The sequence below is a fragment of the Adelges cooleyi genome, unplaced genomic scaffold (assembly GCF_023614345.1).
Source record: "Adelges cooleyi isolate 19-005CV unplaced genomic scaffold, UGA_ACOO_1.1 ACOO_flye_CR_arks_rails_tigmint_CR_PRNA_574, whole genome shotgun sequence".
Lineage (NCBI taxonomy): Eukaryota > Metazoa > Arthropoda > Insecta > Hemiptera > Adelgidae > Adelges > Adelges cooleyi.
The window spans coordinates 10,950,174-10,975,334 of NW_026096268.1; the positions used below are offsets into that span (position 1 = coordinate 10,950,174).

General features: G+C 30.5%; 3 protein-coding genes across 7 annotated transcripts in view; 2 read left to right on the forward strand and 1 right to left on the reverse strand.

The window, feature by feature from the left end:
* Nucleotides 1-25,161, reverse strand: part of LOC126843513 (beta-3 adrenergic receptor-like) — a 169,648-nt gene that overhangs the window by 76,835 nt on the left and 67,652 nt on the right. The window lies entirely within an intron of this gene.
* On the forward strand, nt 4,588-24,726 carry LOC126843518 (uncharacterized). 3 transcript variants are annotated; one of them, XM_050581090.1, is made up of 4 exons: nt 4,588-5,739; nt 6,029-6,158; nt 6,286-6,328; nt 24,591-24,692. In XM_050581090.1, the coding sequence occupies exons 1-3, from the start codon at nt 4,703-4,705 to the stop codon at nt 6,292-6,294; spliced, it is 1,176 nt and encodes a 391-aa protein (XP_050437047.1). In that variant the 5' UTR covers nt 4,588-4,702; the 3' UTR covers nt 6,295-6,328; nt 24,591-24,692. The 3 variants fall into 3 exon arrangements, with proteins under 3 accessions (XP_050437047.1, XP_050437045.1, XP_050437048.1); XM_050581088.1 differs by lacking the exon at nt 24,591-24,692 and adding an exon at nt 6,861-7,008; XM_050581091.1 differs by lacking the exons at nt 4,588-5,739; nt 6,029-6,158; nt 6,286-6,328 and adding exons at nt 21,145-22,237; nt 22,498-22,630; nt 22,758-22,790 and having other exon boundaries at nt 24,591-24,726.
* On the forward strand, nt 15,759-18,990 carry LOC126843519 (uncharacterized). Its single transcript, XM_050581092.1, has 4 exons — nt 15,759-16,856; nt 17,298-17,427; nt 18,266-18,308; nt 18,856-18,990. Exons 1-2 carry the CDS (start codon nt 15,820-15,822, stop codon nt 17,407-17,409), a joined length of 1,149 nt encoding a protein of 382 aa, XP_050437049.1. The 5' UTR covers nt 15,759-15,819; the 3' UTR covers nt 17,410-17,427; nt 18,266-18,308; nt 18,856-18,990.

Below are 25,161 nucleotides of genomic sequence, written 5' to 3' on the forward strand. Positions count from 1 at the left end.
TGCACAACAATTTAATTATTAAGAAATTAGGTACAATAGTTTCGGGTAGGTACAAAGTAAAATTAAAATTAAAATCATTTAACTATACATATTGTAGCTAGGATTAAAAATAAAAGCTTTTTTATTATTCAGTGTGAAGTTTGCAAAACAAATGCTTTGTTAGTTATAAGACAAATTGATGAACCGAAAAAAAAACTTAATAAATCGCAACGACACGAGCCGCTTTTAAACTTTTGACTTTTGAATGTTATGCATTTTTATAGGTACTCGTTTATTCAAATCATATAATGTAGTACGGCTTGTATAAAATGTGTAAGCATAATATAATACAAGTAGTTTTTTTTTTGCAACCGATAAATTTGTACATGAGTAATCTTGATATTTTTGCGTTTAGTACAGAAACATATTTTTTTCAATATTTGAACAATACACGTGCACATTATTTTTCTACTTGTTTACTACGTCTTTAGATGTTTAAGAGGCCCTCGGTTTTTTCTCAATTCCTGACAAAGTCTATTTAAATAATTGTAGTACCAACTTAATTTCTGATATCCCATCTCGTATACTTAACCATTATAATATTTAATACAGAATTAATAAAGTGCCTTATAAATACATTTGAAACTCAATAAGTATTCACGATAAGATCATTGAAGTAAACATACTCAAATGTAAACATCTTTCATTAACCTAAAAATTGATAAAACACAATTAAATGCAATTATCTACATTATATTATATTATTTGCGTAGATCAAAAAATCAATCGAGGCGCAAATGCAAAAACAAAATAAATGTATTTAACCATTTTAAAACTATTAACAACTATTTGACAAAAAGTCAATTTAGTATCCAAACTTTAGTCGAATATTTTTCTGAAAATAACATAAGACTAACGGTATAAAATAGAATAAGTATCAAATTTGGTTTAGGGGTTGCCCGATTTTGAGGATAAAGGTCTGTTTTTTTTAACATTACATTGAATGTCAATTGTTATACCAATAATAAATTTGCTATTTTAAAGAAAATTAATGTGAATAAATAAACATTTCATTTGGAAAAATATCTAATAATTTTGACTTTTTATCATTTTCAATGTATTACATCGTTGTAATAGAATTTTATTTCATTTTGAATTTGTGCTGGCACTTGTTAATAATTTAACTTGGTATATTAAAATTCGAAGGTAGTTAAAAAATCATAGATTGACATCATTCTCGCACAGACATACAATTTTAGGATTATTGCACACAGATATTTTAATATATTTATAATCAACTGCCACTTTGAATATTCAAAAACGAAATAATATAGTAAATTTTTACTAAATTAATGTGTAAAAATGATAATGGTACAATATTTCCAATTTGAACTGCGTCTGTAGTTTGTACACATTTTTTAAATAAAAAATTTCATAAATTTTGTGTTATGACTAAGAGGTGTGACTACTAGTGTACCTATTGAAATTTTAAACATGTGTGGATTACACGTTCATATGATTTTTTATTCCCTCGAAAAAAAATGTCCAAAATAATATTTTAAACAAAGCAAATACAGTACACAAATCGGGTTTCGGTAATTTTTTACAAAAACCCAACAAGTTTTTATAGTGAAAAAAATGTAATGATCAAATATAAAAATAAGCCAGTACAGAGTGGAGCCGGGGCATAGTGGGGAAAGAGCATAATATTAGGAAGAAGAAGGTCACAGGGCTACAAATAAGTTATTATTTTTTACAAAATCAGTGTGAATAAAATAAACATTCGGTCAAGTGGAAGGCATATAATTTTGTCGTTTTTAAATTTCCAATGTATATCATTGCCCTCAAATTTACTCAAACTGTATAGTGAAACCAACTATATGTTATTATTTAATTCAACTACTAACAAATTATAGAAACAAATTTCGATGCCTCTTTCCTAAAAATATATCAACCATGGTCCATTAAAATGCTGCAAAATTTGAAACCCTTTAACTTTATACGACAGAAGTTTCTATAAATTAGCCAACATTATATTGAGAAGATAGTACAATGTAGTGGAACCGCCGTTTTGGTAAATTTGACTATTTTAAGAGTATTAACTATTTTTGAGATATTCGGTTTTAATAAATGCATACTTGTTCGTTTGTTATTTGTGAGTACAAGGTACGGCCGTTTTTTTTTTTTAATAACTTAAACTTTATTCTTTACGTTTTACAACGTTGTAGATCGTGGGACACTTGTGTACACAAAAAATGATACATTCACCTTGATTTTAAAAATCGAGAAAAACGCCTAACAAACTTACACAATTTACAACTTAAAATTAACGCGTTCTATACATTTTTAAAAATTATCAACATTTAAACGGAATATTCTTTAGACAAAAAATTACTACCGAGAGTGATGGGGTGGAATCTTATTATTTTTTTCGCTTATCTAGCTGAAATGTTTATGCTTAAGGTTGGTTTTATTGAGAAACCCCCCACCCAAAAAAAAAATAAGGAAAAATTACACTTTGACCGTAGTCAAATTCTAGGTTGCTATTTGTGAAAAAATCAATAGTTGATGTAAGTGGCCATAAATCATTATAGACAGAAGATCAACCCTAATCGTATTCACCCTAACAACAAAAATATATTTTAAGGAACGTTATTGCGTTATTAGGTACAATATTTGTATTTCTACCTATACAGTTTCGTACAAGAACTTTCATTTGAAAGTGATGTTATCACTTTCAGTTGTAATAAGTCATTAGATCTGCAACCCTATAATATGATTTGTGCCACGACCACACTTAGATCTTTTATATTTTCAATTTGAACTGTACTTTTGTATCCTTGCCTAGAAATTAAATTTTTTAAATTTCAGCTTGACAATATTCTTGCATGAAACCTATAATTTTAGCGTTTGCGCACACAGATATTTTAATTAATTTTTTTTTTCAACTGCCGTTGTGAATATTCGCAAAAACAAATATATTAAATTTAAATAAAATAACGTGTACAAATTTCATAGGTAAAAAAGATTGTGCGCCGTGTCAGTAATTCGTACACGTTTTCTTAAAAATTTAATGTATATCTTTTTCTGAATACAGGGTGATCATTTTATCGTGGACCGCTCAAAATTTCATAGGGTTTAATAAGAAATTTAGTTTTTTTTTCATAGTGTTTTTATGCAATGTGATCACAATTTTTCATAATTCTTTTTGTTTTTACACCCCTTCAATTATTATTATTTTTATGTTAACTTTTAAATTAAAAATATTTTCCTAAAAATGTTGACTGGCTAATAACCAATTTTGAACAACTATAGAAGGATTTTATTGTTAAGAGAAAAGTTTGAACGAAGGATATGTTTTTTGCTATGAAGTTTAATTTAAGAGCTATTTTTTTGGTTTTAATGTGAGTAGCCTAGGTTAGTCGCTTATCAAGTATTTAACGGAGTTTTCTATTGGGATTATATTATTATTAAAAGTTAATGGAGGACTATCTTTGAGGCCTAAGGTGAAGGTAATATTTAAAAATTAATTTCAAATATTTAATAATTTATTCTCAAGTTGAAAAGTTATTGAAATGTTAACCATTAAGTTTCAAAAGTTAATACAAAAACAATTGGTATGGAAGGAGGGTAGGAACATAAAAATGTGTAGAAAATTGAGGTCACATTATATAAAACACTATAAAAGAAAAAAAAAAAGATGTTCAGTTACTGATTAAACCCAGTAAGATATTGAGTGGTTCACGATAAAATTATCACCTTATAGAACATGTATCTTGTGAATGCCAAATTAGCACTAAATACTTTACAAAAACTATTATAACGAAACATTCGTTCATCGATATTACATTATAAAAACCATATATTTTTTGCTTTTTAAAAAAAAAGTGAAGCCAAGGCATAGCAATGACATAGAACACTAGACATTGGCTGCTCAAAGATGTATAGGAATAAGTTATTTTATTCGAAAGTGATACGATCATATTCAAACAAAGGGTTCGTTGTAAAACTGTGGATACAAAAATAACTTTATCAATATAGACTTTTTAGACTACCTACTTGTTTTCCTACAACAAAAAAATACTGCGCTATATTTGGGGATTTGGTGAAATTTAGATCTGAGGTTAATATGGTTATTATAATGTCCAACAGAGTTACAGGAGGTAGATGTTAAAATTGAACAATCATCAAATTTCCTTTTGGGTTTTCACGGTGTTAAAGGCGAAGGATTGATTTCTTTTGACATTATATTGAATGTCACATTTTATATTTGTTATTATGGTAAAATGTTCGTAACCTGTCGGATTTGCATTTTAAGATTTTAAATGTATAAAATCATTGTTCTATAATATATATTTTTTTTTTTTGCATTTTCAGACACACAATTTCATGATTATTGCACACAGATATTTTAATATTGTTTTCAACTACCACTTTGAATATTCATATGACAACATGTATAACGTGGAAAAATTACATAGGTCCAATATTTAAAAAAAAACGGTCGTAAAAACTAACAAATAATAAATGAACACGTACTACTTTAAACATGTACATGCAAGAAAGATAAACAACTAATACGCGAACATAAACCAACTGCTGTGTCTACACCATTTTTTGTCATAGATATTCAGAAAACGTTACAGGCTAAACCGACGATCCAAAACCTTTAAGTTTTTCTTGGGCTACATCAAGTATTCAACGTCAGTAAAACATTAACAATATGATTAGTCATTTTAGTGTGATTCTGTTGTGTCTTTCTGGCGCATATAGCATATTATCAAAGATTGAAAATTTAGATTTGGAAGGACTAAAACGAGTTTTTAACGATGAAACTCCCATTAACGAATGGAACACAGCAATGGGCGAAAGTGTATATTCCAAAGGTCCCGACGGCAAAGAAATCACTGTTAATGTTAGGGAGGCTGTGATCAACTTTAAGAAAAATGCTAATGAGAATTCTGAGGCGGAATTTCTAAAGATCCGTGACTTAATCAAATTGGCTTATGAGTGCACGTTAACGAAGTACGCGAGCTTCACCACATTTTTGATCGTCCAGGACTTGTTGGAGTTCAAAACGAACACTTGGGGAGCCATACGACATACCGAATTATATGGGGCGGATTTCAATCGTGAAACAATATTTGGAAATGCACATTTTAAAAACATGCACACATTTCTAAGTATCGGGAAATATTACTTGGACTTTGATTTTAAAATTAATGGCAGCTATCAAGTTTTTCACGAACACACATTTCATGGTACAGCAAAAGAGAATATCTACCTTTTTTGGGATGAAATCATTCAAAAGATAATCGGTTTAAAAATCAAGTACAAAGTCTATTCCGAAGTTATGAGAACGAAATTTAAAAACGAATACTACCAACCGACTATCTACACTATCAATGAACTCATTTGTGTTCTCAATGAGACTGTCCGATTGTTGGACAATTTTATTGTGGGCAAGTGCGTACGACACGGCGGCAATTTTGTGAGTAACTTCAAATCATTAACAAGGGGATTCGTCAACGCCAATATCCCTAAAGTTTTAAAGTATTTCGATACATTGCAAGGCGAGGATCGAAAAGTGTTGGTTAGTGATTTTACACAATCAAGAACAGGAACATCGTCAGCAATTGCCGCAATTGAGGCTTCGGGTTGCTTCGTAGAGAATGCGGAATTCGAGATTTCTGGTATAAAAACGGTTTTGCCAAATAATAGAAACCCAGCGGACATTTACGGCACCAACTTCAACCCACGGTATGATATCAAAATATTATAAAAGCTAGTATAAATGCAGAACTTTAACAACTTCTTGAGAGGTAGAATGATGTAGTAGAGATACTTATTAAGCTGGCAGAAGGATATCGGGACAAGGAAGTGTAGCTAATAAATGTAGCAAAAACTATGTATTTGAGATCGGGTACATTGAAAAAATACTATTAGTTGCTTGAAGTGGACAATGAGTGGATCAAAATGTTTGACTATAGTAAAATTTGAATATTTTGTTTTGATAATTTTTTAATAAATAATTATAGTTATATTTTAGCACATCCGTAATTCAAACGAAAGTTGCAAAAACCATCCGTGAGCAGTCACAAAATAGGGTAAGAATAGGTATGCTCCAGATTCGCGATGAAGAACATTTGAACGACTTTGTACGTGAACACAGAGTACCAGTAAGTATAAAGTATTGATATAGTGTAGCAGATCGAGCACGTCTATTAACACAGAACGGAAATGATTTTAAAAGTTTACTAGTAATATATACATTCCATTTTTAACAATTTGTGTACGTTTTTTTAGCCCAACTGAGACTAATGTGATTCGTGTACAAGAAAATAACAAGGTATGCCACCTATTATTATTTTTGCTTAAAATGTTTTCAAAATCATCTTAACAATGGTTGGCGAACGGTACGTCTTATATAATTTAGATCATTCAAACCCATTCAAATTACTTAACTACTGTAATCGATCTTTACTGGCATTTCAAAGGTTTTCTTAAATCATTTTATCCATAAACTCGCTTAGTACAAACGTTTCAAATGTTTTGCTACCTTAATACACAATGAGAATGGTAAAGTACTGTCAAGATAATCGTAAGGTCGTGAATTTCAAGCTACAATAACATACACAACTTATTCAGGAATAATTATCGGCCTCTCTCTAAACTTTTTAGCTATGATACTGCTTATGCATGACTTGTATAAGTTATGAGTACTTCACGGACGTTCTCTCTACGACTCCTATATTAGTTATAGAAATGTTAAGCCGTAGTGTAAAAATAAAAAGAAGAGGTACTTGTAAAATATACATTTGGTTTTTACTAGGAACAACTAAATACCAAAATTATATCATGTTTTTACAATTTTTTTTCAGAACCCACAAGACCAACAAGATGAAAGTGGGATCTGATACTAAAAACATACATTGATTTGTCTAATTATAATAATCACATACATAGTCTTTAAATGTTAAAAATAATTACAGTAGATATTATACTATAAACTCATTATGAAAATTATGAGATTTTGTTATTGTTTTTAATAATTTTCCAAAATAACCTTAACAATGGTTGTCTGTTTAAACACCACAGGTGCATATAAAATCATGTCTTTTAGGATTTTTAATCCTTAAATGTTTAAAGTTTAATTTAAAGTGTTTGGTATGATTTTAAGTAGTTTTAAAATGTATTACTACCCCTAAATCAGTGAGTGGTTAGTTTGTAAGACCTTGTCGTGCCAACTTAATTATTACTTAATGTGTTCATTACTAAACTTTGTTAGGGTGTGTACAATGTATTGAACAATTCACCTACCCTATCTTTTTTGCTGCTTACAATTTTCATCCCATCAAAACATGACGAATAGATTGGCCCTTAAAACCCGTGCCCTGGATTTTAAATAATAAAAGAAATTCTATTAATCCACCCACAAATATTGAAGTGTAACTTGTGATTCTGCTTTATAATCGACTGCTTAAATATCGGTCGATATCATTACTGCTGATACAGTATAATATATTATAGTACATTTTTTTCAACTGCACTTTTGAATATTCATATAACCAAATATATAATGTGGAAAAATTACATAGGTCCAATGATTTGAATGTGTACCGTGTCTGTAATTTTTACACGAGTCTTATAGTTTAATATTTTTCTTATTATGACTATATGGGTGTGTTAAAAGTTAAAAAAATTTGTGATTACACAAAAATATAATATAGTATCCACCCGTTAGCAAAATACGTGTTAAAAAGGTTTTAAACCAAAATTTAAAAAGCCAGAACGGTGATGATGGGACATAGTTGTGACAGAGCATATTGGAGGATAGGGGGATTACAGAACAATAAGAATAACTATTACAAGTTGAAAAAAAATGGAAATTTAAAATGTGTTTTTCTCGAATTCGAAAATCAACGTGTAGGTATCATTTTTTGTGTAAATAAAATATTTTAAGTTACATTTTTTTCAACTACCACTTTGAGTATTCATATGGCAAAATATATAACGTGGAAAAATTGCATAGGTCTAATGATTTAAGCGTAGATATCATGTTATTACATCAAAATGTAGGTATCGTTTTTTGTGTATACAAGTGTCACACAGTCTATACAAATTTATAATATATACCAACTTGATTAAAACATTTTAAAAAACGGCCCTAAACAAGGTGATCCTTTTTTCATGAATCAGGCAATATCTCATTGGGTTTAATTAATAATTGATTTTTATCTTTACCCACCTCCCAACTTAGTTTTTTTGATAGCAACTTTTGAAATTTAAACGGTAACGTATATATTTCATTTACTTTTAGAATTAAGAATAATGTACTAAAAATGTTGACTGGTCGATAACCAGTTTCGGATAACTATTTTTGAAGTTATTGAAGTTTCAAGATTAGGGCAGGAGGAAAGGTGGAGTATATTTTTATTTTTGTCTTCGCGCATCTTCCAACCACACTTTCCCTCCCATCCTAACTTTTAAACTCTTATAACTTTAAAAATAGTTGTCCGAAACTGGTTATCGACCAGTCAAAATATTTAGTACGTTTTTCTCGATTTAAAATGTAAATAAAATATATACGTTACCATTTAAGTTTTAAAAGTTACTATCAAGAAAACTAACTTGGGAGAGGAGTAAAAACAAAAAACAAAATTGGAAAAATTGAGATCACGTTTTATGAAAACATTATAATAAAAAAAAAATCAATTATTAACTAAACCCAGTGAAATATTGACTAGTTCATGATAAAAGAATCACCCTGTATACAAATATTAAAAAAAAATGGCTAGATCTCTGAACAGCAATTATAAAAACTGAATTTCATACAAAAAACAACTAGTAGTTTTAAAGTTAAGATTTTTGATTTCCTTGCAATAAATGATTAACCATTTATGTTTGGTTTGGTTATTGTCTTAAAAGGGACAATTTGTTTCGAAAACACATGTTTCTGAAATTTATGTAAAAAATATGAAATACACAAAAAAAATGTCGTTTCTCAATTTTGGGGAAGCAGAATTGGCTGAAAGACTTGAAGCGTGGAAAAACGGAGCGCTTGAAGGAAAATGAATGAGGATTAGTAGGAGTCAAACTGAGGAAATCGTGTTTGATTTTCAAGAAAGTTATTGGACAAGACAGGGAATGCAGATGGGCGAAGATAAAGTGTGTGGGGTTGGTGGGGTTCAAGAACTTGGATTCAGTATAACAAAAACATGGTAGGTATGAGGAGGGGGTGCAGGTATTTTGTGTGAAAGTAGAATGCCTAAAAGATTGTATGTACGTGGAAAAACTACATAAGCCGAATGATTTTAATGTGTACCGTGTGTGTAATTTGCATACGTGTCATATAGTTTAATATCTGTTTTATGACTTTATGTGCGTATTAATATGTAAAGCTTGATAGCAAAATATTTTCTATAGACATAATATGAACTACCCCATCCATTATGCTATGTGTACCTTTGTGATCGACCGAACTATAATGTCTTGTTATTTTTTTTGTACTTTTTTATCAGTGCATTCGACTTTTGAAACTTAAATTGTAAAATATGTAACATATGACGAAGTTTTCGAATATAAATAATTTAGACCAATTTTTTACAATTATATTTGATACTTTTTTTATATTTATTACATAGAATATGCCTACTGCATGTTATTCAAGCTATATTATTAATTTTTTTTTTACTGTTAACCCATTTACTGTTGTGCATGTATTTTGTATAGATGTAAATATTCAATATAATAAAGACATTTTCTAAGAAAAAAAAAAAAAAGAATAACGATTATGGGAAAAATGTGAAATTATTATAAAGAGTCGTACAATCGGTGGCACTTGTTGACTGTTATAAAAACTATACTTTCTATACATCTGCGACGGCTGACAATACAAATAACAAAATATTCGCCTTGGTAGCTTGACGCTACAAAATATATTTACCGGGTGAACTGTGAAATTTGGTACCCACATTTTTTTTTGTAACACAATTAAATGTATGCAATTTTTGTAATTGTATGTAATTGACTGATTACAATGGACTTGAGGGCTCCAGCATGATTAAAAGTACCTAATTATATTACAACTGCCATTTGTGTTTAATATAATGAATTCCACGCCTAATGTACGAATCAATACTAAAAGTATGTTGTTTGTTATGGAATTTGGCGTCAACCCTTCATATAGCATTATCCCTGATAGTTAATTTTTCAACTAAAATACGCTTGTTTTTGTCTAAACCTGTGTAGCGGTTACAGGTTAATGGTTGTATTAAATATCAAACATGTTTGTGAGACTTTGGTTAATAATCAAAAACTCACAAAAACGAAGATGATAAATCAATAATTAATTACTATTATCATAATAAATAATAATATAATATTTTTAGCTTATTTCATAATAAACTGTAGTCAATGTTGTAGTTTTGGGTATCGGTAAAAAATGGTGTTGGCCCATCACTAATATATACAGAGCGATTCTTTTATCATAAACCAGTCAATATCTCAATGGGTTTAATTAATAATTTAATTTTTTTTTCATATTTTTTTATACAGTGTGATCACAAATTTTTATCGTTTTTACCCCCCCCCCCCACTTCGATTTTTTGATAGCAACTTTTAAAACTTAAATGGTAACGTATACATTTTAATACCTTATTAAATAGAGAATAATGTACAGAAAATTTTGACTGGTCAATAACCACCTTCGGATACTTAATTTTGAAGTTATAGAAGTTATGATGTGAGAGAAAGTTTGGTTGGAAAATGCATGTAGATAAAAAAAAATACACTCCACTTCTTCTCCCATTCTAACTTTTTAACTCTTATAAATTGATATGTACTTGAAAACTTTGTAGCTTACTCGGCTATAGAAATATTCATAAAACTGTTTAAATAAAAATTATTTTGCCAAAAAACGCATTTGAAACGTTTTTGATATTTATTACATGGAGTAAAAATTATGGGATAACAGTGCAATTTTTATCAAGAGTCAAGAATCGTTAGAATTTGTTGACTGTTATTGAACTATATTTTCGATATATCTGCGACGGCTGAAAATACAAATGAAAAATGATTCGTCTTGGTGACTTAACGCTGCAAAATATATTTACCTGGTGAATTTTGTATTTTTTAAGAAACCAACTGCTGTGGCCACACAACTTATTGTCATAGATATTCTCAAAACGTTACAGGTTAAACCAACGATGCAAAACGTTTTAGTGTTTATTGAGCTACAGCAAGTATTCAACGTCAGTAAAACATTAACAATATGATTAGTCATTTTAGTGTGATTCTACTGTGTCTTTCAGGCGCTTATTGCATATTGTCAACGATTGAAAATTTAGATCTGGAAGGACTAAAACGAGTTTTGAACAATGAAACTCCCATTAACGAATGGAACACAGCAATGGGCGAAAGTGTATTTTACAAAGGTCCCGACGGCAAAGAAATCACTGTTAATGTTAGGGAGGCTGTGATTAACTTTAAGAAAAATGCTAAAGAGAATTCTGAGGCGGAATTTCTAAAGATCCGTGACATAATCAAAATAGCTTATGAGTGCACGTTAACGAAATACGCGAGTTTCACCACTTTTTTGATTGTTCAGGACTTGTTGGAGTTCAAAAAGAACACTTGGACAGCCATACGACATACGGAATTATATAGGACGGATTTCCATCGTGAAACAATATTTGGAAACGCACATTTTCAATTCATGCATGCATTTCTTAATATCGGGAAATATTACTTGGACTTTGATTTTAAAATTAATGGCAGCTATCAAGTATTTTATGAATACACATTTCATGGTACAGCAAAAGAGAATATCCACTTTTTTTGGGAAGAAATCATTCAGAAGATAATCGGTTTAAAAATCAAGTACAAAGTCTATTCCGAAGTTATGAGAACGAAGTTTAAAAACGAATACTACCAACCGACTATCTACACTATCAATGAACTCATTTGTGTTCTCAATGAGACTGTCCGATTGTTCGACAATTTTATTATGGGCAAGTGCGTACGACACGGCGGTAATTTTGTGAGTAACTTCAAATCATTAACAAGGGGATTCGTCAACGCCGATATTACTTTAGTTTTAAGGCATTTTGATGAATTGCAAGGCGAGGATCGAAAAGTGTTGGTTAGTGATTTTACACAATCGAGAACAGGAACATCGTCAGCAATTGCCGCAATAGAGGCTTCGGGTTGCTTCGTAGAGGATGCGGAATTCGAGGTTTCTGGTATAAAAACGGTTTTGCCAAATGATAGAAACCCAGCGGACATTTACGGCACCAAATTCAACCCACGGTATGACATCAAAATATATTATAAAAAGCTAGTATAAATGCAGAACTTTAACAACTTCTCGGGAGGTAGAATGATGTAGTCCAGATACTTATCAAACTGGTGAATTAAAAAAATGTAATTTAAAATTAGAACAAATAAGCTTTTCTCTAAAAATGAGTACAATTTATGTTATTTTTATTTGGACACGTTCTATGTAGTTAATATTATATCAAAATGTTTGACTACAATAAAATTTGAATATTTTATTTCAATAATTTTTAATAATTATAATACTGTTTTTTTTTTAGCACATCCGTAATTCAAACGAAAGTTGTAGAAACCGTCCGTGAACAGCCACAAGATACGATAAGAATAGGTATGCTCCAGATTCGCGATGAAGAACATTTGGACGACTTTGTACGTGAACACTGAGTACCAGTAAGTATAAAGTATTGATATACTGTAGCAAATCGAGCACGTCTATTAACACAGAACGGAAATGATTTTAAAAGTTTGCTAGTAATTTGTACATTCCGTTTTACCAGAAATAATAAAAAACCAAACTCATTTCAATTTTTAACAATTTTTATACGTTTTTTAGCCCAACTGAGACCAATGCGATTCGCGTACAAGAAAATAACAAGGTATGCCATCTATGAATTGGTTTTTCTTAAAATGTTAACGATACGTCTTATATAATTTAGATCATTCAAACCCATTCAAATTACTTAACTACTGTAATCTATCTGTACTGGCATTTTAAACGTTTTCTTAAATCATTTTATCCATAAACTCGCTTAATAAAAACGTTTCAAATGTTTTGCTAATTTAACACAGAATGAGAATGGTAAGGAACTGTCAAAATAATATTAGAGTCGTGAATTTTAAGTTACAATAACATACACAACATATTCAAGAGTAATTACCGTTCTCTCTCTATACTTTTTAGCTATTATACTGCTTATGCATTGTTTGTATAAGTTATGAGTACTTCACAGACGTTCTCTCTACGACTCCTATATTAGTTATAGAAATGTTAGGCCGTAGTGTAAAAACTAAAAGAAGAGGTGCTTGTAAAATATACATTTGTTTTTTACTAGGAACAACTAAATATCAAAGTTATATCATTTTTTTTCAGAACCCCAAGACCAACAAGATGAAAGTGGGATCTGATACCAAAAACATACATTGATTTGTCTAATCATAATAATCACATACATAATCTTTAAATGTTAAAATTAATTACAGTAGCTATTATACAATAAACTCGTTATACATATTATGAGATTTTGTTATTGTTTTTAAATTTTCCAAAATAACCTTAACAACGGTTGTCTGTTAAAACAGTACAGGCGCAAATAAAAACATGTCTTTTAGGAGTTTCAACCCTAAAATGTTTAAAGTTTTATTTAAAGTGTTTGGTATGATTTTAAGTAGTTTTAAAGTGTATTACTACCCCTAAATCAGCGAGTGGTTAGTTTGTAAGACCTTGTCGTGCCAACTTATTTATTACTCAATACATTCTTTACTAAACTTTGTTATGGTATGAACAATGTATTGAACCATTTACCTACCCTACTATTCTTACTGCTTTCAATATCTATTTCCTTAAAACATGACGAATAAATTGGCCCCTAAACCCGTGCCCCAATCTTTTAAAAAATAAAAAATCTCTGCTGGTCCACCCAGAAAAATATATAACGTAGACAAATTACATAAGTCCAATGATTTTAATGTGTATCATGCCTGTAATTTGTACACGAGTCTTATAGTTTAATATTTGTTTTATGACTATATTTTCTGCGTATTAAAATTTAAAACATTTGTGATTACACATAAATGTAATATTTTATCCACAAAGGACGTGTTTAAAAAGTTTTAAACAAAAAGCAAAACTATAACAGCCAGTACGGTGATGATAGGGCATAATGGTAACAGAGCCTATTTTGGGTGAGAGGGAAAAGAGATCATGAGTCTATAAGAATTATCAAAGTTGAAAAATATGAAAACTTATCATGTGTTTTTCTCGATTTCGAAAATCAAGGTGTAGGTATATCTTTTTGTGTACAAAAGTGTCCCTATGTCTATACCGTTTTATAATGTGTACCAACTTGATAATTAAAAAAAAAAATTGGCGTTTCAACTACAAATGATAAATGAACACATGCAATATGCGCTATATACATTTACAAACAAAAAAATGCTAGATTATGTAGCAATTATTAAATTTGAGTTTCTTACAAAACTATTTAAATATTTTTTAAATTTACAAATTTAAGCGAGATTTGTTTGCAATTTTATACCATTGATGTCTGGATTATTGTACTATAAGGAAAAAATTGTTTTTAAAAAACATTTTTTTCATGAAAATAACATTAAAAAATTGAAAAAAAATGTCATTTAACAGTTTTGGGAGTAAAGTATTTAAAACTGTTCCACCATGTCTATTATTTTATATATACATTTTTAATTTTATAGATAAAATTTTTTAACGGGAAACCACCATAGAAATTAACATAAATTAAATTATTATGTGTCAAAAGTAGATGATTTCCGATTTTTTGATTTCTAAGCGTTTTTATGGGGAACCCAATTTGAAATTTACAATTTTTATGCAAAATTAAATCAGCTTCCTAAAAAAAAATATTAGAATAGTATTCAAAATTTGGCAAACTCGAAAGCATCTACTTTTTAAAAAATTAACTTAATTTTAATGATTTTCTGTTTTACTCGAAAAAATAAATCAGTATTTTTTCAAAAAGCCGAGATTATTTTGCATTAGAAACTGATTTTTAATATCATTTTTATGTTGATGATCGTACATTATAAGAAACAATTTTTTTAAAAAAAAGTGTCAAAAAAAAAAAACTGAAAATACATTTTACGACAATGGCCCAAATAATCCAAAACATTTTGAAAACATTATTTTCTTTATAGCAGACATGCAGTGTGACTTTTCACAAAAAACCGAGAGAGGGCTAACTCCAATGGTTTTTTTTGTACTTGGTGTTTTGATCAGTTAAAAAAAATCCTTTGACCTGTGAACCTCCACCTTCCTCTTATATATGATGCCCCCCCTTTATGCCCAGACCGTACTATATTGGCTTTTTTTCTGTACTTTTTTTACTTTCAACAACAATATTTTGTCTCTACATCTGCGACGGCTGACAAAACAAATTAAAAAATATAGGTATTGATAGCTTAACGCTATGAAAATCTATATTCACTTGAAAAATTGTGAAATCTATTTCCTACATTTTTGTATAAAACCTTTATAATAGTTGTGCTCAGCATTGAAGAATAAAGGTATTTTGCTTGAAACACAAAATGCTGACTTAAGGCACACCCAATATAATTGGGTTTTTCATTCCTTTGAAAATGTACACGCAAGAAAGATAAACAACTAATACGCGAACATAAACCAACTGCTGTGTCTACACCATTTTTTGTCATAGATATTCAGAAAACGTTACAGGCTAAACCGACGATCCAAAACCTTTTAGTTTTTCTTGGGCTACAGCAAGTATTCAACGTCAGTAAAACATTAACAATATGATTAGTCATTTTAGTGTGATTCTTTTGTGTTTTTCCGGCGCATATGGCATATTGTCAAAGATTGACAATTTAGATTTGGAAGGACTAAAACGAGTTTTGAACAATGAAACTCCCATTGACGAATGGAACACAGCAATGGGCGAAACTGTATCTTACAAACGTCCCAACGGCGAAGAAATCATTGTTAACGTTAGGGAGGCTGTGCGCAACTTTAAGCAAAATGCTGACAACAGTTCTGAGGCGGAATTTTTAGAGATCCGCGACATAATCAAATTGGCTTATGAGTGCACGTTAACGAAATACGCGAGTTTCACCACTTTTTTGATTGTTCAGGACTTGTTGGAGTTCAAAAAGAACACTTTGGCAGCCATACGAGATACGCAACTAAATGAGCCGGATTTCGATCTTAACAACATATTTAATAATTCACATTTTAAACTTATGCACGGAGTCCATAATCTTGGGAAATCTTACTTGGACTTTGATTTTAAAATTAATGGCAGCTTTAAATATTTCAACAATCACACATTTTATGGATCCGCACAGAAGAATATCCACCTTATTTGGGAAGAAATCATTCTAAAGACGATCGGTTTAAAAATCAAGTACAAACTCTATACCGATGTAATGCGTACGAAATTTACAAACGAATATTACCAACCGCTTGTTGACACTCTCAATGAACTTATTTGTGTTCTCAATGAAACTGTCCGCTTGTTCGACAATTCTATCGTGGGCAAGTGCATAAGACAAGACGACAGTTTTGTGGGTAATTTTCGATCATTAAAAAAGGGATTCATCAACGCCAAAATTCCTTTAGTTTTAAAGCACTTTGATGGATTGCAAGGCGATAATCGAAAGGTGTTGGTTAGTGATTTTACACAATCGAGAACGGAAACATCGTCCGCAATTGCCGCAATAGAGGCTTCTGGTTGCTTCGTAGAGGATGCCGAATTCGAGATTTCTGGTATAAAAACGGTTTTGCCAAATAATAGAAATCCAGCGGACATTTATGGCACTAACTTCAACGCATGGTATGATATCAAAATATATTATTACATACTAGTATAAATGCAGAACACAATAAAATTTCCTGAAAGTAAAATTATATAGTCGAGACACTTATCAAGCTGGTAGAAGAAGATCGGGATTAGGAAGTGTAGCTAAAGAATGGAGAATAGAAGGTCAAAAACTATTAATTATAGTCGGGTACATTGGAAAATACTATTAATTACTAGGAGTAGACAATCCAAGATAATTGATTGGGCCTTTGAATAAAACGTTACCTAAATATTCATTTAGACATATCATTATCTAAGTTAGTCGAAAACCTTTATCTTCTAAAATTAGAACACCTTTTGTTATTTTTATTTGGACACATTCTAGTTGATATTATTTCAAAATGTTTGACTATAGTAAAATTCATATATTTTATTTTGATAATTTTCAATAATTATACTATTATTATATTTTAGCCCATCCGTATTTAAAACGAAAGTTGTAGAAAGTGACCATGAAGTGCAAGATTATGATATAGCAATAGGTTTGCTGCAGATTCGAGATGCAGCACGTTTAAACGACTTTTAACGTGAACTCAGAAGAAATGTAAGTATAAAGTATTGACATTCCGTAACAGATCGAGCATGTCTATTTACTCAGAACGGAAATGTTAAAGTATTGGCTTCTATGTTAGCTACAGAAAAGTTCTGTCCTAATATAATGAGAATAAAGTTAATAAGAATAAAAAAACAATAAGAAAGATACAAAGAAGGAAGTTTGCTAGTAAAATATACAATATATATGTATATTTTACTAGCAAACTTCCTTCTTTGTAACTTTCTTATTGTCTTTTTTATTCTTATTAATTTTAGTTTTTACCAGAAACAATGTGTCGTAAAACAAAAAGAAAGGATTAGACACTCTAGACTTGATGTATACACTGGTGGTGAACTAAAACTGGCACTTGCCAGAGCACTAGAGTATAACGGATTGCCGTCCGGGTTCTTCGTGGATGTCGAAGAGCCGTTGTTTACACTGGATTAAAAAGAATTAGAGATTGAGAAAGGATAGGTACAAGGTGCGAACGAATCGCGAGACACGTGCACAAGGAAAGAGGATAGACTACTAGGTGTTAAATGAACGAACTCTCGAACTTAAACCTTGTAGACGGACAGCGACAACCGAGTACTCTTGACTGATGACATGTGGTTACGGTAAAGTCGACTGACGAAATATTATTGAATTTAAATGTCATTTATATTGTGTTTAATTTTGCAACTAAGCATTAAGTTATTTAAATTGTTTAGTAATCAGTCTCGAGTCGTCAGAAGCACTGCCCATATTTATTTTTATAAATTTACCTATATTGATGACGTGGTCATCATAAAACAAAAGAAAAACCAAACTCATTTCAATTTTTAACAATTTGTGTACATTTTTTCAGCCCAACTGAGACCAATGCGATTCGTGGACAAGAATTTAATAAGGTATGCCACCTATTATTATTTTTGCTTAAAATGTTTTCAAAATCATCTTAACAATGGTTGGCGAACGGTACGTCTTATAGAACTTAGATCATTCAAACCCATTCAAATTACTTAACTACAATAATCTATCTTTACTGGCATTTCAAAGGTTTTCTTAAATCATTTTATCCATAAACTCGCTTAGTACAAACGTTTCAAATGTTTTGCTACCTTAATACACAATGAGAATGGTAAAGTACTGTCAAGATAATCGTAAGGTCGTGAATTTCAAGCTACAATAACATACACAACTTATTCAGGAATAATTATCGGCCTCTCTCTAAACTTTTTAGCTATGATACTGCTTATGCATGACTTGTATAAGTTATGAGTTCTTCACGGACATTCTCTCATGGACCGGAGTATAGAATTCTTTTAATGAACTACGATTTTTATGTTAGCTATAGAAAAGTTATGCCGTAATGTAAAAATAATAAGAAGGATTGCTAATAAAATATACATTAACAACCAATAACCAAAATTATATCAATTTTTTATAATTTTTTAGACCCTAAAGACCAACACGATGAAAATGGGATCTGATATCAAAAACATATATTTAAAATAATAATCACATATATAATCTAATGTTAACATTTATTACAGTAACTATTGTACAATAAACCTACTTTGCAAATTATAATATTTTGTTATTGTTTTTAATAATTTTCCAAAATAACCTTAACAACGGTTGTCTGTTAAAACAACACAGGCGCAATAAAAAGCATGTATTTTAGGAGTTTCAACTCTTAAATGTTGAAAGTTTTATTTAAAGTGTTTGGCATTGGTTTTAAGTAGTTTTCAAATATATTACTACGCCTAAATCAGCGATTGGTTAGTTTGTGAGACCTTGTCGTGCCAACTTATTTATTACTCAATAATGCTTTACTAAACTTTGGTATGGTATGTACAATGTATTGAACCATTTACCTACCCTACTATTCTTACTGCTTCCAATTTCTATCTCCCCAAACATGACGAATAAATTGGCTCTTAAAACCTATGCCCATGACCTTTAAAAAATATAGTTTCGATACATCTGCGACGGCTGACAATACAAATAAAAAAACATTCGTCTTGGTAGCTTAACACTACAAAATATATTTTACGGGTGAATTGTGAAATTTGGTACCTATAATTCTTTATGAAACCATTATAAAAGTTATACTCGGCTATGAAGATATTTTGCATAAAACACAAAATGCTGACTTGATGGATGAATTGGTGGGTAGGGGCGTCGCGTAAGGTATGTTGTGTGACAGAAGGGTGCCTATAAGAATGTATATACAATTATAATTCAAAATAGTTGAAATTACTATGTGTAGAAATAAGATAGTTTATCGACGAATAAATACAAATTTCACCTCCTTTATTATATTTCTAAGCGTTTTTAAGAAGAACATAATTTGAAATTTTCACATCTTATGCAAAATTAAATCAGCTTTCAGAAATAATTTTAGAAAAGTTCTCAAAATTTGGGAAACGCGAAAGAACCAACTTTTCATATTTATTAACTCAATATTAACGACTTTCTGTTACTCGAAAAATTAACCAAATATTTTTTTAGAAAGCTGAGGTTATTTTACATAAGAATGTATTTTCTAATAATTTGTTTTTGAATATCGGAGCTATTAGTTAAAAATAAATTCCATAGACCTATGAGCTTCTCCCCACTATTATGCTATTTTCCCTTTGTGATCTGACCGAACTAGAAGAGCTTGATTTTTTTTTTGTACTTTTTTATTAGTGCAAGCGACTTTTGAAACTTAAATTGTTAAATATGTAACATTTGATGAAGTTTTCGAATAAATAATAGTTTAGAACAATTTTCCATAATTATATTACCTAAAGTAACGGTTGTGGAAAACAGTGAAATTTTTTATAAAGAGACATACAGCCGATGGTATTTGTTGACTGTTATTGAACTATACTTTCAATACATGTGCGACGGCTGACAAAACAAATAAAAAAATATTCCTCTTGGTAGGATAATGCTACAAAATATATTTATCGGGTGAACTGTAAAATTTGGTATCTACATACGGGTATCGGTAAGAAACTATGAATTGAAGAACTAATTTTTTATCATGTTTCTGTTGATGACCGTAAATTCCATGAAAAAAATATTAAAAAATAAGTGTCAAAAAATAAGCTGAAAATACATTTTACGACAATGGCCCAAATAATCCAAAAAATTTTGAAAACATTATTTTCTTTATAACAGACATGCAGTGTGACTTTTCACAAAAAACCGAGAGAGGGCTAACTCCAATCGTTTTTTTTTTGTACTTCGTTTATCAATTACAGTTAAAAAAATTCCTTTGACCTGTGAACCTCCACCTTCCTCTTTAATATGATGCCCCCCCCTTGATGCCTCGACCATACATACTACCGTACTATACTGGCTTTTTTTCTGTAATTTTTTGACTTTCAACAACAATATTTTTTCTATACATCTGCGTCGGCTGACAAAACAATTAAAAAATATAGATCTTGATAGCTTAACGCTATGAAGACTATATTCACTGGGGAAATTGTGAAATCTAGTCATTACATTTTTGTATAAAACCTTTATAAAAATTGTGCTCATCATTGAAGAATAAAGATATTTTGCTTAAAACACAAAATGCTGACTTAAGGCAAACCCAAAATAATTGGGTTTTTCATTCCTTTGAAAATGTACACGCAAGAAAGATAAACAACTAATACGCGAACATAAACCAACTGCTGTGTCTACACCATTTTTTGTCATAGGTATTCATAAAACGTTACAGGCTTAACCGACGATCCAAAACCTTTTAGTTTTTCTTGAACTACACAGCAAGTATTCAACGTCAGCAAAACATTAACAATATGATTAGTCATTTTAGTGTGATTCTTTTGTGTTTTTCCGGCGCATATGGCATATTGTCAAAGATTGAAAATTTAGATTTGGACGGACTAAAACGAGTTTTGAACAATGAAACTCCCATTGACGAATGGAACACAGCAATGGGCGAAACTGTTTCTTACAAACGTCCCAACGGCGAAGAAATCACTTTTGACGTTAGGAACGCTGTGCGCAACTTTAAACAAAATGCTGACAACAGTTCTGAGGCGGCATTTCTAGAGATCCGCGACATAATCAAATTGGCTTATGAGTGCATGTTAACGAAGTACGCGAGCTTCATCTCTTTTTTGATTGTCCAGGACTTGTTGGAGTTCAAAACGAACACTTGGGCAGCCATACGACATACGGAATTATATGGAACGGATTTCGATCGTGAAACAATATTTAGAAATTTGGATTTTAAATCCATGCACAAATTTATTAATTTTGGGAAATATTACTTGGACTTTGATTTTAAAATTAATGACAGCTATCAAGTTTTTCACGAACACACATTTGATGGTACAGCAAAAGAGAATATACACCTTTTTTGGGAAGAAATAATTCAAAAGGTGATCGGTTTAAAAATCAAGTACAAAGTCTATACTGATGTAATGAGTACAAAGTTTACAAACGAATATTACCAACCGATTGTCGACACTCTTAATGAACTTATTTGTGTTTTCAATGAAGCTGTCCGCTTGTTCGACAATTCCATGGTGGGCAAGTGCATACGACAAGACGACAGTTTTGTTGGCAATTTTCAATCATTAACAAATGGATCCGTCAACGCCAATATCCCTGCAATTTTAAGGCATTTTGATAGATTGCAAGGCGAGGGTCTAAAAGTATTGGTTAGTGATTTTACAAAATCGAGAACAGAAACATCTTCAGCAATTGCCGCAATAGAGGCTTCGGGTTGCTTCGTAGATGATGCGGAATTCGAGATTTCTGGTATAAAAACGGTTTTGCCAAATAATAGAAACCCAGCAGAAATTTACGGCACCAACTTCAACCCACGGTAGGATATCAAAATATATTATAAAAAGCTAGTATAAATGCAGAACTTAAACAACTTCTCGGGAATTAGAATGACGTAGTCGAGATACTTATCAAACTGGTTGATTGAAAATAATGTATTTTAAAATTAGAACAAATAAGCTTTTGTTATTTTTATTTGGACACTTTCTAGTTAATATTATATCAAAATGTTTGACTATAGTAAAATTTGAATATTTTGTTTTGATAATTTTTTAATAATTATGTTATTTTATATTTTAGCACATCTGTAATTCAAACAAAAGTTGCAGAAACCGTCCATGAGCAGCCCCAATATACGAATATAAAAATAGGTATGCTGCAGATTCGCGATGAAGAACATTTGAACGACTTTGTACATGAACACTGAGTACCAGTAAGTATAAAGTATTGATATACTGTAGCAGATCGAGCACGTCTATTAACACAAAACGGAAATGATTTTAAAAGTTTGCTAGTAATATATACATTCCATTTTTAACAATTTGTGTACGTTTTTTTAGCCCAATGCGATTCGTGTACAAGAAAATAACAAGGTATGTCACCTATTATTATTTTTTTTTAAATGTATTCTAAATAATCTTAGCAACGGTTGGCTAACGGTACGTCTTATAGGATTTAGATCATACAAACCCTTTAAATTACTTACCTACTCTAATCTATCTGAACTGGCATTTCAAAGGTTTTCTTAAATCATTTATAAACTCGCTTTATAAAAACGTTTCAAATGTTTTGCTAATTTAATACAGAATAAGAATGGTAAAGAACTGTCAAAATAATATTAGAGTCGTGAATTTGAAGTTACAATAACATACACAACTTATTCAGGAGGTAAAATTGGCCTCTCTCTATACTTTTTTTTTATAACGTTTTTATGAACTCACAATCTTGTTTGTCGTTCCGGGTGGAATCTTGCAACTCAAATTTTGAGCACTTCTCGATTAGCTATCCAGCTGAAACTTTCAGGGTAGCTCACAATTCGATGACAATGCATTATTAATCCACAAAAGGTTGAAAATTCCGGCTCTAAGGGGGTTAAAATGGGGTCGATTTTTTGTCTGTCGTTCCGGGTGGAATCTTGCAATTCAAAAAAACTTATTTCTCACCCGCAAGGAAAAAATTATGCGTGGTGCGTTTGGGCGTGGACGGTGCTCAGATATGAGCGGTACCAGGATCAAACCCGTTCCCATCATTACACTTTTTTGCATTTTCTTACAACTTTTATTCAACTTTTATGATAATTTATACAGTAATAAATCTAAAATTATAAGCTTTTAAATTGATTACTAATTCTTATGATAATCCTTCTGACCATGCAGCCTTTTCTAATGTAATAACCGGTTACAGACGAAGTGGACGGATTTTATTGTATGATATTTTAATGATATTATTTATACGTAAAATATATGTATATTCATTATATAACATTGTACATTTAAATATATAGATACGTACATACGAAAACGAAAAAGAACAAAATAACTAAAGCAGATTAAAAAATTAATCTAAAAATAACGTTTTTATGCGCTTTAAAAAGTATGAAATAACTTTCCGGGGGTCTTGATAACCAAATAGGACAGGTGAACTAGAAAAACGTGGGGCACATCTTTACTACTTCACACGTGTCAATATATAATAACATTCTCTTCTCGTTAATAACTACCTTAGCTCATAATTCATGCACAATCATCTTTTCTCTTCTAAATAAAATAATACTTAATGACATGTCATGTAAAATTAAGCACCAAATTACTTGAAATGTTAAGCAAGTAGGTAGTTAGCAAAAAAATTGAAGCAACCTACATAAAACAAACTTTGGAGAGAATAGCAATTAAGTCTTTCCAATTCGCAATGAAATTTAAGGCAAGTGGCTCAGAAGTCCATTAAATTTCATTTCCGATAAAAAGTCTTACTATCACTTTCTGATCCGTTCGGTTAGAGAGACAGCATTATGACAGACAACTTAATGCATTAGCATGTAAGCTTAGGTATTAATATCTAAGTAGAAAGATGCGCCCCACGTTTTTCTAGTTCACCTGTCCTATTTGGGTATCAAGACCCCCAGAAAGTTATTTCATACTTTTTAAAGCGCATAAAAACGTTATTTTTAGATTAATTTTTTAATCTACTTTATTAGCTATGATACTGCTTATGCATTATTTGTATAAGTTATGAGTACTTCACGGACGTTCTCTCTACGTCTCCTAAATTTGTTATAGAAAAGTTAAGCCGTAGTGCAAAAATAAAAAGAAGAGTAGCTTGTAAAATATACATTTGGTTTTTACTAGGAACAACTAAATACCAAGTTATATCATTTTTTTACAATTTTTTTTCAGAACCCACAAGACCAACAAGATGAAAGTGGGATCTAACACCAAAAACATACATTTATTTGTCTAATTATAATAATCACATACATAATCTTTAAATGTTAAAATTAATTACAGTAGCTATTATACAATAAACTCATTATGCAAATTATGAGATTTTGTTATTGTTTTTAATAATTTTCCAAAATAACCTAAACTACGGTTGTTTGTTAAAACTATACAGGCGCAAATAAAAGCATGTCTTTTAAGAGTTTTAACGCCAAAACGAGCGATTGGTTAGTTTGTGAGATGTTGTCGTGCCAACTTATTATTACACAATACATTCTTTACTAAACATAAAACCTACATCATTGTGTAAACTGAGAAAATAATAGGTAAAATAAAGTAATGTATTTAACTGCTTAAATTAATGTTATAACCTTAATAGTAATACATTTTCTGTTATTGAATTGTCAGAGGCACCTACTCTAGTCAGTGTTAACAGAAAAAGTTGGAGCGCAATCCCTTTTATATTGTCAGAACGCTGAACGGACAACTGCAAACAATATACATTTTTTTTATTTTTCCTTTCGAATGG